At 39.7% G+C, this 15,904-nt stretch overlaps 1 protein-coding gene across 6 annotated transcripts in view; it reads left to right on the top strand.

Moving 5' to 3' along the window:
- The window catches only part of srgap1a (SLIT-ROBO Rho GTPase activating protein 1a), a 76,573-nt gene that overhangs the window by 22,807 nt on the left and 37,862 nt on the right, over positions 1–15,904 (top strand). For all 6 annotated transcript variants that reach the window (XM_026176587.2, XM_026176588.2, XM_026176585.2 and 3 more), the window contains exons 2-3: positions 2,981–3,176; positions 10,726–10,888. In XM_026176587.2, coding sequence (XP_026032372.1) covers positions 2,981–3,176; positions 10,726–10,888 — 359 coding nt within the window. The remainder of the gene's footprint in view (positions 1–2,980; positions 3,177–10,725; positions 10,889–15,904) is intronic.

The raw sequence follows: 15,904 nt of genomic DNA on the forward strand, positions 1-15,904 counted from the left end.
GGCGCTACAGCGTTAGTGGCCAATACTTGACTTCGAAATGAATGATTTAATGAGTTTCTGTGTGCAGTCACGAGTGTAATTGTGTTAAATGATCCAGTACAGTCCTTTGTGTCAATGCCACGGTAGCTTTGTTTTAATCCGCACACCCTTTGGAGATGGGAAAAATTGCAAGGTTTACTCATTCATCAGAAAGCCCGGTGTACTTTACTCAAGTCAAATTTAAAAGCAAACCTTTTCTTAGTGCTCACCGGTGTCCTGCTAGCTCGTTTAATGGCCTGATGTTCTCGATTGCAGACTGTCCATGATAATGTTGTTTCTGGTTCACAAGACTTTAACAACTGTGATAAACATTGATTTAAATTTAGCATCTCTGTGTTCCAGCTGTTTCAAAGTGGTTTATTTGCTTATGAGTGCCAGAAGGAAGTCGATGCTATGTGAGAATGCAAAAACAATCAGTTCTAGACTCAATGTAAATGTTTAATTTATCAGGATGGGGTGAGCACATCTTGTGTTGATGAATGAAGTGGAGCTTTTTCTAATTGATTACTGCATCATGGGCATGTGTCCATATGCACACAGGCAGACAGACAGCTCTCACCCATCTTTGGCTGGAAGCTGTCTAAATGAGTCAGCAGCTGATTGGCCATTAATTGAACTATTGATGGATTTCTGTTAAGACTCTGGCTCTTAGGGATCTTTTATCTTCCTTGCCAAAGTATTTGTTCCCGTATGATTGTATCATCAAATACTTATCGCAACGTTTTGTATGCTTTACTTCTGTATTAACGACTGCATTAACTAAGTAGGAGGTTGGCTGATTCAAACAAACACTGACCAAGCATTAATTTCAGCATTGTGGCTCCTTGACGTCTGGGTTGTGTTGCTCTGTGGTTCAAAGGATGTGTCCTATTTATTTTTTAAAAAGATCCATGAGGAAACTTTTTCTGATGAGCTTATTAGTTGGTCACTGACCATGGCATAGGAGATGATTAAATTCCCTCCCTTATAAAGCTGAACAGCCATCAATGAATCACAATTTCAGACACTGATATATAAACATAGACAGTACGATCGAAACAAATCAGGTAGTTCAATAGTGATCCAGCAGTGCAGTATGACAAAGCCTTTTCAACAGGAACTGATACACGTTAAACTATGACTAATGAAAATGAAACTGATTCACTGTGACTTTCATGAAGATGAGGCCAAAGTGGGATTCAGGTCTGACGTACATTTAATACTGGGCAGAATTACATAATCCACAAGTTTCACTTTGATTCCTAACAGGCTGTGCTTATGCTTTCTCTTCACTACAGCCATCTAGGGTACTGACCAGTAGTTTTAACAAACACAGAAGCCTAACCAGTTAGCTAAAAGTAGTGAATACATGGTTAGCTAACACTAGCAAATAGCAACTCAAAAGTAAGTAGAAAAAATATGTAAATAAATATAGGAAAATTCTCACTGTAGCTGAGATGATGTAGATGTCATTTCACACAAGCACAAGAATACTCCTCAAAGGAAAGCAATGGTTTGCTATGATGTGTTTAGGTAAAAGCTATCTGGGTTTAGATCTCTGTTCACAGTTTCTACTCAGTGATAATGTCAGTAACTGCACCTTACAGCTCACGAAAAGGATTTCTCTACTGAGTAATCAGAAAATAATGAGAAAAATCCAGGGATAGTGCTTGAAAGGAAAAGGAAATGTATGAAGTTTTGCTATTGAAATTGAATTTTTCAAATTCTTTTATTAGAAAAAGCAGAAAAACAGATAAAACACTTTTTTTAAAATGTCAAATGGTATGGTCATTTGACCTGATATAAAAAAAAAAAAAGGCATAAAAACCTTGAATTCAGTTCCATAAATGTAGTCGTCTTTTTCTGAATGACCCAGGATGATTAAATCTTTAACCCAATCAGGCTGGTTTGGTTTTTGTATAATGGCTCAGACTACAAATGACTTGTGAGGCATTACATCTTAGTGTTTTCTACCTTTAGAATTAGGGATCACTCCACACTTCTCTCCAGTGGTGTTGGCTTTAAATCACCTCATTAATCTGCTTCCTTTGCTGAAGATGTCCGACCAGGCTGCGCCCATTAGGTAAAATCCATTATACACGGCTGTGGTGAGACGGAACACACAGAGGAAACAATTTGTGTGCGACTGTCTTCATGCAAGTGTGTGTGTGTGCACTCCCAGTTGCCCTGTTGAGAACGTAAATTTAAATGAGGGCCACGCTGACAACCGTGATTTCTCAGAAAAGACCTTAGAGGGTCATTTGCCTGCATGTACAGCTTGTTTATGTGATGCCTGGTGTTGTCCCTCTGCCTTCTTAAGTGGATTTTCACTGATGAGCACCAATGAGAATGCATGTATCTGTGTTTGTGTGTGTGCGCGTGCATGCACGGGTCTGCGCTGTAGCCTCGGTATGACGTGAATCATCTTCCATTCATCCTCGAGTTATTTTCAGCCTTAATGAAACACCTGAGACCAGTCGACAACTTCATATCTTTACAAACATTCATAAAACCCATAACTAAGGGATAATAAGCTATGGTGGGCCTATCAGTTGCACTCCTATGCACACATACTATCATGTAATTGCTCGCATTGCTGATCATTTGTCCCATTTACCTATCGATACATTTTAGACATTTTATGCTTGCATGCCCAGTTTTAAGCCAAATTGTGCACCTTCATAACTGATATTTTTCACGTATTTTAACATTTAAGAGTGTGTAGTTTTCAAAATAAGAGCCAATTTAACCGGTAAATACATGCGATTACTGCAGAAATAACTGTTGCATGTAATCATTTAGCTAGTTTAGCTCTATTACAAGATCTCAGAAAGCTAAAACATCAGTATATGAGTACCAGCCTCACATATGTGTTTCTGTGGCTTCTTCTCATTCAGTTTGTAGCTCCTAATATATTTATATTTATATATATATATATTTTTTTAAATTTGTGTCTTTTCAGAGATCAGGGCCCAGTTAGTGGAGCAGCAGAAATGTCTGGACCAGCAGACAGAAATGCGGGTCCAGCTGCTGCAGGACCTCCAGGATTTCTTCAGGAAGAAGGCGGAGATTGAGATGGAGTACTCCAGAAACCTCGAGAAGCTGGCCGAACGCTTCATGGCAAAGACTCGCAGCACTAAAGATCACCAGCAATACAAGTGAGAGGAAACTGTCTCGATGTTTGTATGTCGTCAATGTGTTTCTTATGTAACACGGGTCCAATAATAACCTTTAACTGTTGCTCTGTAATTCTAAGCTTTTCTAGATTTTGCTTCACAAATATGGATGTAACAAATCTCTAAATTAATCAGATCAGGCATTGGCTAGTTCACCAACCAGGCAGTTTTTCTATTGGTGTTACCTGACCTCATTCTCTGTTTACGTCCTAGAAATGGTCATACAAAAAAGGTCCAAAATCATCAGGTTCCTACAATGTGTGTACGGCCAAATTTGTTCTTATCACTGTGCGTTATTGGTGAATCATAATTATACAGGCCCAGTTTAGTGGTGAGGTTGTTTTAACAGAGAAATCTGCCTTGTTAAAGCAAGATGAGGTCTAACTAAAGAAAAACAGGATAGTGTCAGAGGAGGAATTTGAAAAGGTACATTTTCCAGTGTGTTTCATGACAATTTGTACTGTTTGAATGTGTAGAACCATGTAGTGTTTTATATTAATATATTGAGAATATTACATCATTGTAGCAGAGGAGCTTCTTGAATAATCCATCTTGACTTTTCATTTTGCATTTCTGTGTGTGCCACAATAGACACAAGCCTAAGTAATGAGGACAAAGTGCTGTGAATGTCATCATAAGGACATATTAGACGTTATCTAGTGGATGGGGTATTATTTTGATACAGTTGCTAAATATATTCTAAAATTGGCAAAGCTGTTATAAAACGGATTAGAGTTAAGATCTTTGACAGTTTCTGTACTTTATATTTTGGATATTTGGATATATTTAGTTCTCAAGGAGTATTTTTGTTTGGTATCTACCCTTAAACAAAAATACCAAAGTGTAGTGAGAAGAAAAACTGTTTGCTTTCATTCTGTTTGTCTTCTTTCTCGCCCTGTCCTCCTCCCTCTTCTTCCGCTGTATTTATTGTGCATCGGTTTGTCTCGGAGGCTTTTTGATCGATTTTGACACAGTTAAGTATAGTGTGCTTTTTGGCCTTATTAGTAGGAGGTGGCTCATGGAAAAAGCAGACATTAGCATATCGTTTGAACTTGTGGTGGAGCAAAAATAAAATGTATGTTTGTCCTCGCTGTCTGCAAATAGCCCCTGCTCTCTGTCTGAAGTTCCAATGGCTCTAGCAGCTGTGCGTGCCCATGTGTGTAACCAGTGAGAAGACTCTGGTATGGCGCTCTGTGGTTTTCATTGTATGATGTACAGTCTGGTCACTTCATTCACAGGGTAAACATTTGGCATCTGCCTAGGAGCATATTTCTTAAGTAAATATAAGACGTTTGAATAACATTAAGAATTCTCCTGCGGGTGTTAAATCATGTGGCCCATATTTTTGTGTTCACATAAGCACGTACAATAAGGCTTCAGTATTCTCCAGGCTGTTTTCATTGGACAAATTTGTCTGTGGTGTGAAAAACTGTTTTTATTCTGTCTGTAGCATGATGTCCATTTTTATTAGCGATGCACTGGTTCTATTAGCAAAAGCTAAGGCGTCGAAATAATATTTGCAAATACTAGATAATAACGTAATATTTGTTTTAAGGGTCTAGGAGTTCATTGGTCCCATATCAGACAACACCAAGCTCGGCTTAAATACTATTTATTCAACTTTGTAGCAAATACATGCGTCAGAGAATATTAGTTTACTGAAATAAGTATTTACATCATTTACCTAAATTATTTAAGTTGAGTGTGAGAGTTAGTTGGTTCCTGCATGCTGGTTTTAAAGTTTTGCTACTTTTCTATTTCCTGCTCTTACTGTGAGTGTAGATTTGACCACAATGCAATTAGTTAAAAAATATCGAAGGCATAAAAAGAAAAGCTGTTGTGTTGAGTGCGAAATGCTTTCAAACTGTTGACCCTTTGCAGTTTGCTTCCTCTATGCTGTTAGCTCTCCTGTTAGCAATTGATACACTGCTGCTGCCAGCTAGCACAGTAAGCAGAGAACAACTGAAGTGACCTGATGGCCCCATAAATCTGACCTTTGTCACTGATACACGATCCAGCTCTTTGAGTCAGGAGTGGACAGAGATTGTTTCCAAATATTAGGTACGTCACTAGTTTTGAAATTAACTTGGGGGAAAAATTGGTAAAGCAGCGAGTTAAGGTCTTAGTTAAACAGTATTAGAAGCTGATCAGTGACCCTTCTGATAGTTGGTGAGTGTTTGCTAGCGTGAAATTGGTCGCAGAGAGGTATATGGTGCTGCACCAAAAACCTCCATGTGACTGTGAAGTGAAGACACTTGCAAACTACTTGCCAAGTCCTAGTGAAACTCTGAAAAATGCAGCACAAACCAGAAATGATGAAAGTTCACTTTCAAGGCACAACATTTACAACAGTATATGCTTTACTTTTCAGTTGCACGACAGCACACAACATAAATGTCAAATGCTGACGGACAAATCGACATATTTCATGCAAATTACAGGTGACTGTGGCAGCCTGCTAGTGATCAAAACAATCACAACACCTTCGTTATGACCATTGTCACCTTGCAACAGCCAGCAGCCACTCACCAACCAGTTGGGAAATGCAGATTTCCCTAGTAATTGGGAAAGCCAGATGATCTCTGACTGAGGCTTAAGGAAGGCTATGGAATCATCCACAATGGCAGATCAGTTCATCTACATACTTCAGATCCAGCTTTCTGTGTATGGACATGGTCGGGCAGGGAGCCATATTGCTAAATTTAAACTTCTGCTTATTTTGACTGTATTGCTCCTGGTTGAAGTATCGTCCTTTAATCAGCAGCTAAATCTAAGAACTGGTCAAGACCAGCTGTATTCACAAAGTGTTGGCAATGAAGCAGTGTTGTTGAGTCTGGTTTGCGTAGCAGATTTTGAGATGAGCGTTCAAGATGTCATTCTTTTTAGTTAAAAATGCATTAATATGCAGCATTTTTGACATATTCAGTTTCTTTAGAAAGTTCCCTTGTAGGCAGCTTCGAGCCTCATCCCATGGGTATTTGTTTTAGTTGCCTCTAGGAAATGGGGCAAAACACAGGTGGTGGTTGATGCTATGCTTCTGTGATCCCATACCCCCTTCGTATAAACCATGTTTCTGTGAAGCTATAAAGACACGATGCCACAATTTCCTTCCACCAGTCTGCAAACATTGCCATGTGTGATTTTGTTTGACAAGACTAAACCTAGTTTTCTGCTGTTGGAAGGCAGCTATGTTGTTCTTGAACCATTTACGTGTTACCATAAAGTTCTCGAGCTATTCCAAGCTACGAAAAAGTTTTGACACAGTAGGAGTTCAGTCTTTCTCGGGGGTGAAATGAAGTTTGTGCACATCTGAAAGTACAGACTTTGTGCGACCTGTGGGAGTATTGCGGTTGCTCGCTGCTGGAGAGGAATGCTTCTTGCTTCGGGGGTGCCCTGTACTGAGCTGAGCTATACCTGTGGAGTCTAGGGAGACTGCAGTAGAGGTCTGCTGAACTCTAAAGTAGAGTAAAGACTGTAGCCACATTTGAAAATGGCCTAACGCAACAAAAGTGTAAATTTTAAAGTAATGGTGCTCGTTTCTGCTTCTCAACATACTTCAGCATAACAAAAGAGATAACAATAATAACAAATATGTGAATATAGCGTCTTACAGGCATCATTACTTTTGATCATTATGTAGTTTAGTATTTTTCTAAGCCACTGCCTGTTCTGAGACTCTTGTTGTCCAAGAGAACTTTTGTTTTACGGTTAACTATGAAGAGATCATTGTGTAGTTCTGTTTTTAGGTTTTGTTCTTCAGCCTTCATTATAGAAGTAAACGCAGTGCGCAGCATTGGAAAAAATTGTCCCAATTAAACGTAACAATTAGCAGCTATAAAGTCAAATTAGGACACTTTGGAGAACACATGCTGTTAAACATGTTGGTCTAAGCAAAAGTGTAATAGATACGAAAACTTTCAGAGCTTTAAGTGTCCCGGATGTTTGGCAATGCTGCAGTAAAGCAGACAGCAGCAGCTTCTGAGTGCAGCACATCAGCTTTGAAAATGAACGGGCATTAGGACACTTCAGAGCCACCAGTTTAGTTTTGGGTTTTTTGTGGGGGGGATCTTCTTGAAAGAAAACAAAATTACAGTGCTGTCCACTGCAGCACTCTGTGGGAGAGCCATCTATTTGTGTTTCAGCGGCTGTTTGCAGAACACACACAAATGAACAAATATGGGCAAACACTCTCTTCTCTCTCTCCCCCAGTCTTTCTTAAACACACACATGCAAACAACCAGATACTGTATTATGCAAGGTTTGTTCAGGGAGGGGACGTGGAATCGGAGAGCAAAAGAATAACTGAAATATTTATGTAGCATCAGCCACAACTGGGATTGTCTTAAATATGCTGCTTTTATCTGAAATTAAGCCGCTGGTTAGAGGACTTCCTCACTTTGTCTCAGAGGATTAGCGGGAGGTGTGGAAAACATCGTGGCTGCTTAGTCTGTGTAATGCCACACATAACTACCTGCTGTCTAGGGAAAACTGCTGACGCATTCTCATTTGATTAAGTTCAACTTTGTTGGGATTCTTTCACAGGACCAGTGATGAAGAAAATGGTGCATTTCCTGTGGTCATTATGAGCCTTTGGCATTCTGTTGCTTCCTTTTAAAATGTAAATGTGTACTCAAATAAGCAGAAAGACTGCACCGCGAGTCAGCTTCGTTGGTGCTGGAGATTTGTGCACTTTAAAGTGAAACGTTTTGGGGGTTTTGTTGTTGTTGTTTTTTTTTTTTTTAAATCAGTGTGGCACTAGACAACTTTGCTATTTTGCCATTTCTATTGATAAGACCTTCTGTTTAAATACTGTACACACTGAATTGGTATCCTTCATTTTTAGTGTCATCCTGCTGTATGAGAGTGCAAGTATGGTGACATTGTTCCTCTGTCCCCCCCCACCCCTCTTCTACACACGAGTTCCTCTTTTCATACCTGTGTTTGGCTCTTGTGGGGAGTCTTGTCTATCTGTCACTGTTCTGTCTGACCCAGTTCCTGCCCTGGCTGAGGGGGAAATGATGACAGTGAGACTTTCCTGCCATTATATGTGGGGTTAGCAACTCCCAGGGGGTTATGTTGTCACAGCCTGTGTGGGTTTCCCACTTGTTTTTTGCCTGTCCTCTTTATACTTTGTGAAGGGGCTGACCCTACTAAATCAAACTTTCTTTCTTTTCTTTTTCTTTTTTTAAACAAATTGATTTAATTTGATAACATGTGCTACACTGTTACTTATGCTACATTATTCTTTAAATGTTTCAGATTTAATCAAATTTCATGTGAAAGGTGGATGCCGTTTTTGTTGGATGCCCTGGATGTTATTAGCCATGTGCACATAGGTTACAGGTTACTTCTGGTGTTAAATTAGGTTAAACTTAGTAATGCTGTCCTACTTCAGACAGTACAGTGGGTTTTTTTCCAGTCTGAGGAGTCAATTTACCAGTATTAAATTGTTTAGTGGCTTTATGTCCAGCTTCTTGTCAGTGACCTACAGAACATGATTCATCTGGACCTGAGAACATGAGTGAATTAATAAACACAAACTAGTACTGTTCCCACAAGTCTAGATTGAGTGCTGTAGAATGGATCTGATACATAATGCAGAAAGGATTTCTATAGTAATTGCTCTTTGACAGATGGTGAGTGATGCCGTCAAGCACAGTTACTGCTTGAGTGAGTGTGAGAATCTATATTTTTCTCCGTGTGTAAAAGTTATTTATACACACAAATGTGGTTAAAACATGTATTTGTGCTAAATGGCTCATTTTACCATGACTTCACATGGTGCTGTGAGGGAAGGTACAGTGAACTAACTTGCAATGAAGGGCACATTCACAGGGCTGACGTCAGGGACAGCTGAGGAAAGCAAATCAGGGAACTAATGTATTAAAATGATATGCCGCTGCTTTGTGATGCCACCATTATCACAGGCAATGTATTGCAATACTATTGTCTTAAAATGTAGTTATTTTCTGATTCCCAACCATACTGGACATGTTATCATGTTCGTCTGGTTTCTTTGAAAAACGAATCCCCTTGGATGTTTTTCATGTCTGCGTAGTTGTCTTCCTGTTTTTGCTTAACCTCAGGAAACATTTCAGCTGTTTGGAATGTTTGTATCAGTTGTTCATTTTCTTCATTTTTGCTCACCAAGCAGATGTGGTGCCAATGTTGAAGGCTAGGTCAGGGCTGGGCAGCTTTGCCAAGTGTAAAGTTTCACCTGTTGCGTTGACAAATGTTGTCCGTCTTTGCAAACTTGGAGAGGTGCAGAGGCGAGTCTCCATATGGTTCCTGAAAGACTTGACCCAAGACCCAGCTTTCAGTTCTCTCCCAAGCACACACACACATGTGCACAAGCATGCACACTTATATTCTGTGTCACTTTTTTGCAGGCAGCAGGAATGTTATAGATTAACCCAGAGGAAGTCCGCTTGCGGGCCACTGCTTACACAGGGCCCCAGCTCACTCTGGTCTGGACAATGTCCTACAGTTAGCCTGGCTGCAGGCGGCACACAGCGCAGGAAACGCCTCTCTGACTTCTGTATTTTTATTTGAATTCTTTTCTATTATTATCCACTATTGTGCAGCTTCTCTTCTTTTCCTTGTCTTTCTTGTTCTTTTTGCAGTTTTACTCTACTCTTCAAGTTCACCTACAACATATACATGGCTTCTTTAACACCAGTCTACACAGTGTATTTATAGTCTTAGGGACACTCTTCCCTGGTTTTAGAAAATCATTTTTGCTCAGAGCATTGTAGCTCTGCCCTAGAAATGTCACTGATATTTCCAAGTTAGCTGTGTAGTCCTTGTAATATTTGGAGAATCTTTTTGGCCCAGAGCCTGTGGTGCATGGGACATTTAACACCCTGGGACGCCTATGATGAATCTGTCTTCTGCTTTAGTGACGAGCACTGGTGCTCTTGAGGTTTTTTATGGGTGCTCTTGAGGTTTTTGTAAACATCCTGCTTGTCACGATCTCCTGCATTTAGAAAAAAAGAGGAAATGCTGTCTAAACCAGCCAACAGTTGCCAATAGGAAAATGTTCAGATGAATGCATACAGATATTTTGTACAGGCCTGCAAGGTTATTTTGATAATAGTATTGAAGTATGAAATTGTTTTGGGGGCAAATCGATCTTTCTAAACAAAGAATGTCTCATTTAGCTCCTGAATTTTCACAGCAGCACAACAGCTTGGCTTGGAAGTAATGGGTGGTTAACAGTGTAGTGTGAATGAGCCACATTTCAGTCATTCTTTTGTCTGGCAAAAAAAGATAAGTGCTTTAATGGGAATTTGTTGCATTAAATACAACAAAAAAAACCAAAAGACCTTAGGTTGCACTAATTATTCTAAAACGATATAAATAGTAAATCCTCTTTAACTCTGTAAAATGAATAAAGTGAATTTTACTCCATGATATGTTCAGTCTGGCACAAAAGTTAACCAAGGAATACCTCCGTTATAACCATTACTTTATAATTTTTCATTTTCATTCCCTAATTTATCTGAACTCTTATTTCCATTGGTTTACTCAGGAAAGACCAGAATCTGCTGTCACCAGTCAACTGTTGGTACCTGCTGCTGAACCAGGTTAGGAGGGAGAGTAAGGACCACGCAACACTGAGTGACATCTACCTCAACAATGTCATCATGAGGTTCATGCAGATCAGCGAGGACTCTACACGGCTACTCAAGAAGGTGAGGGCAGAAAGGGCAAAGTAGTTTTTAGAGTTGAGGCGGTGCACACACACACACACACACACACACACACACACACACACACACACACACACACACACACACACACACACACACACTAGCGTTTTCAGTCGTTTTCACAAAGTTGTGCGTCCACATTGAAACAGCACAAAACGCTTCCAGTCCTGCGCATGCGTGAAAGCGAGTGAGAATTAAAGAATTTGAAGAAAAGCTACCTGGAGCATGTACAAACTGATATTAATCTTTTTTTTAGGGCTGTCAAAATTGAGAGCAAACAAAACAACTGCTGTATAACGCCCTCCGCTGTCTTTGTTTGATTGGTCACATGACTGCATCACATGACTAAAATGCGTCATCGTTTTAGAAAGTCTGCGTTTTCGAGTGTCCACACTGCGACGGGGCAGCTCCGTTTTGAAATGTATGCGTTTTCGAGAGCGTTTTCAAAACGCTGCGTTTTTCCTTGAGGAAAACGGCGTCTCCGTGTGGACGGAGGCCAAAACGAAGAGAAAACGATGAGTTTTCAAACGGAAACGCATTAGTGTGGACGTAGCCTAAAAATGACTTTTGAGTCTTTTTATTTGTGCTATAAGAATTGCAGCAGGTATTTTTCATTTAGTTTTCATTCATTTCCTTTATGGTTTAAAGGGAAAAACTTGTTGTTTTTTTTAAAACAAAGAAAATCAGCACAATTTCTTTTTGCAAATTTGCAGGAATTCATGGCACTTTTCAGCCTTGTTTATCGTACAACTGTATAACAAAACACTCATGTACTTGATATATAACACAAATGACCTTTTATAAGTTAATAAATTAGTATTTTTCTCTGCATCACTGTTTCCTTGTCTATTTAAATTCTCATAGTCTCATTTTGACTGCTTTTGAAGGTTTTTTTTTGTTCATTATACTGATGTTTGACCTCTGCTAGAAATGGGTCACATGTGCCTTTTTCTTTGATCAGCAAAACACTCAAAGTCACCACTAACATGATCCAGATTCTTCGTAGCGGTCACATTGGGCAGCAGTGTCTCCAGGCCCTCATGTTATATAAACAATCTTTCACTTTTAATGCATCCATTCATTCAAAAACAGTGTATATTTAGTCGCATGATATGCAGGATATATATTCAGCATTGCGTTTGATGGTATGATGGTCTGTGGCGCTCCCGTGGTTTCGTTTTGTGAATTAAGAGTAGTGCGCTGGGAGCTCGGTCACCAGTCTTTAAGATTCAGAACGTCTTCGGTCTCTCATGGTTTTATGACCAAAACCAATCTGCTGCATTTTCTACCACAAAGCTGACGACTCCCTAACAGATTATGAGCTCCTATGTTGCAGGAGTCACATGAACTCACCGCAAACCTAAATTACAAAGTGTCTTTTCTTCAGAGGAGCGCCTTTGTGTCATTTTAGCTTGCACAACCTTTTTATCCTTTCTCTTTTTATGCTCCACTTTCTTGCAAACCTCCAAGATCTTATCTGTTTAAAAAGAAGGAAACATTTTTGTTTTTTAAATTTGGTCTTCAAAGCAGTATAATTTCTTGGTTTGCCTTGAACCCCCAGCAGACTCACAGGAAGCTGCAACACTCATTTCCCTTTAAAGGGTTCTGGTTCTACTAACGAGGCCAGATGTGAAACAGACAGTATTTTCTCAAAGTTTCGTCTTGTTGCGAATACTGGGGGAAAAGAGCCGCTATAATTTAAAACAAGAATAATCATGAAAACTATAACATTTGTCTCAAAAGGGTTGCAAATGCACACAATATGATCCACAACTGTAAGCTAAGCTTTGCAAATGTGTACAATGAACTTTTGAGGACTCACACGCACGTGCTTCAATCCACACACAAAACAAAAAACCACCATGTGAAACTATTTTACAGATGCAAACATCCAAACCTGAATAAATACTAATCATTTACGCACAATTTATAAAGTTCAGCTTCACGAAGGCAATCATTTTCACTTTCAAAAAACCTTCTGTGTATACAGAGTCTAAACCTACTCGTAACATCTCTCAACCCTCTCTTAAACACATGTGGGCGAGCGCCTGATACGCACAGATCACGTCACACAGGGAAGGTTGTGCCTGTAACATTTAACATTTTCTTATTTTAGCCACAGCCGAGGAGCAAAAGAGCCGCGAGTCACCGACCTCTGTCCTGGCTTAACTTACTTTCACAATCATAATGATAGACTACTTTCAATAATGATACATATTTTTAATGCAGCTCAGAAACTCCTCACAAACTGTGGAGTAGTGCAGTCCTGTCATTACTCCACCTGCATCCCCATTACTGCTGTGGAATCTGCTGTATCGAGCCACTTTATAGACTGTCCTTTTAAAGTTGGCATTTACTTTGTGTATCCAGGTGACATTGCGCAGACAAGAAGCAGTCTGATGGGAGGTCCCAGCTCATTGGAGACCCGAGACACAGCTCGCACTCTAATTAAAGCTTCCCCGAGCCTTTGATCTCAGCAGAGCTTCAATAACGAGGCACAAACAACAGAGAAGTCCCCCATGTTACGTGGACTCCCTCACAGCTTTGAGGAGACAGCTGTACTCTTGTCATCCTTCCACCACATCAAAGACCCGTGTTTATATTTCCTTGTATGTTCAGGTTTCATGCTGCGAGGTGCAGCAGCGGAGGAGGGACCCCATAGTGGCCATATTGTCTTCGTCAACATCCTCCGGTTGCTGTTCGGCGTGTGCATTTATTTCTTTAGTTCTGCACTGTGGTCACTTAAAAAGAAACCACGGCTTTCTTTAGAAGCACCACATTTTTTCCTCTTTTGTGTGTTTAAACGCAAGACTCGAGTAGCGAGCTTTTTCTGTCTTTATGCTTGGAAAGATCTTCTCACATGCATCAAGTTTTCATTATTCATACAACTGGCTCTTTGTTTTGCTCTGCCCTGTTTTATTCATGAAAGTGATATTCTGTGGCAGCAGCTACATGGTGGATTTCCTAGAGCTCGAGGCACTTTTGAACTTAAAGCAACACATAAGTTTACAAAAAGGTGTAAATATTGAAATAATTCAAGCTGAATCTATTTAACTGATTTGGTGTAATAACAAAAAGTGTAATATCCCAAAATCCACTACCAGCACCTCCAATATGGTGCTTTGCAAATGTATTAGTCCACCACTCAATGTTAATTCAGGGCAGCTGTGGAGTAAACCTAACAGTAGCGATAATTACCAAATTTTTATGTTTCTGTAATAGTTAATCTACCAGTGTGTGCAAATGCTCTAATCAAAATAATATTTTTAATGCTAAAATTATTGATGTTGTCATTGAATTTTCAAAGTTACACTTTTACAAAAAGCAGAAAAAAATAGTAAAAGATGCCAAATTAAAGCTATTTATGTTCAATAATTTCATTCCTGAGCAGAAAAATTAGTGTTGGTGGTTGAATGTTTTGCATCATTGAATTTGCAACTTCTCAGAGACGTCCGCTGTGCCGGTGTTCTGACAAATCATCCTACTTTGGCAAATCGTCCACCGTACGTAGTTTATGCACATTCCTGCCGTCACACAAGAATTCCAGCAGAAATGTAAGTATGTAGGACGGTTTGCCACTTAACTTTACCCATCAGAGTATGCTTCTAGCTTATACTCACAAAGATATGATGGTTTGACACTTAATTTTGTGTTGTGCGCATGCAAAGCACATGCGCAGAAACAACCGCTAGGATGGTTTGTGAGGTAAGATGGATTCCCAGAACACCGGCTCAAAAAACATGAATTTAGTTTCTTATTTGCATAATAAATAACAATGCAACTTTTAGTTTTAAACCATTTTTAACAGATTATTATATACAGAGTATTTTTTTTGTTTTTTTTTTAAATAACAAGTGAAACAGCTGGACTAACCAATAATTAGGCTGACATTTTATGAAGGGTTCAATATTTGTGTCATTTGGTCAAATTCCAAGTTACAGTCGGAAGACACTAATGTACACACGGGCCCTGCAGCGTATACAGCTGCCATCTCTATACTGTGATTAATGGCAGTGGCAATATGAAACCCACCACTCCCTAAGTGCTGCCATGGTTTCTTCTCACTGGGTTTGTTTCATCTTTCTAATGTGGTTGGAATACAGATGGTATGAAGTTGAAAGGGAAAACCCATTTGCAGGATCCTTTTAATGAATTGGACTGAATTGGAAACCCCCCAGCTGAGATTCCTTTAAGCAGGAAGGAAAAAAACGTTGTGCAAATTAAATCAGCGACATGTGTTACACAACACAGCTTCGCTAAACAACTGTTTCCAAAATTCGAAACCTCATGCTACGTGTAGCTTTTTCTGGTAAAAGGCAGTCGTGATTGTAAATGTAATTTACGATCATTTCCCTCTTTATTCCTCTCACATCCAACACACACACACACACACGTGTACACACATTCTTTCTCGCACATCTTGTGATCTCTGAGAAGGCTTTTCATTGAGCTCTGGATCACTTCCCAGCCTCCTCAATGGGAAAGAACTGATGTGTGTTAGATCTGACAGATAGTCAAAGGTCCTGTCCATGGAACTGATGCTTGCTAATGGATTTTCCCACAGGGGAAGGTCTGTGTCTTTACAATCGTGTGAATTTACATTTAAGAGGCAGTTTACTGAGTATTGATAAACCCAAGGACCAGGTGATCGTATAGTTCACCAAAAAACGTAAGACTGCTTAGTAACTTCCTTATCTACACTCACCTGTCAAACATGCCTGAGGTTTCCTCTTGCTGAGTTTGTTTCTCCTGGAATCTAATTATCTGATTATGTCCCGATTAGCTAAAAAGCTCCAAGTTGGGGAAATGACAGACCAGGTGGTGGTTAGGTAGGTGTTGCAGATCAGTCAGGTCACCTAGCGTGACTCTATAATTTCAGACACCAGCCTAGCAGCCAGTGACTGAGAGCGTAATCCTCTTTGCTGTCTGTTAAAATACTTGGACACTGTACAGCTCTACCTGTAAGCAACATGAAGAACATGAGTGACAGACTGTGAA

This window comes from Astatotilapia calliptera, chromosome 7, assembly GCF_964374335.1.
Source record: "Astatotilapia calliptera chromosome 7, fAstCal68.1, whole genome shotgun sequence".
Taxonomy (NCBI): Eukaryota; Metazoa; Chordata; class Actinopteri; order Cichliformes; family Cichlidae; genus Astatotilapia; species Astatotilapia calliptera.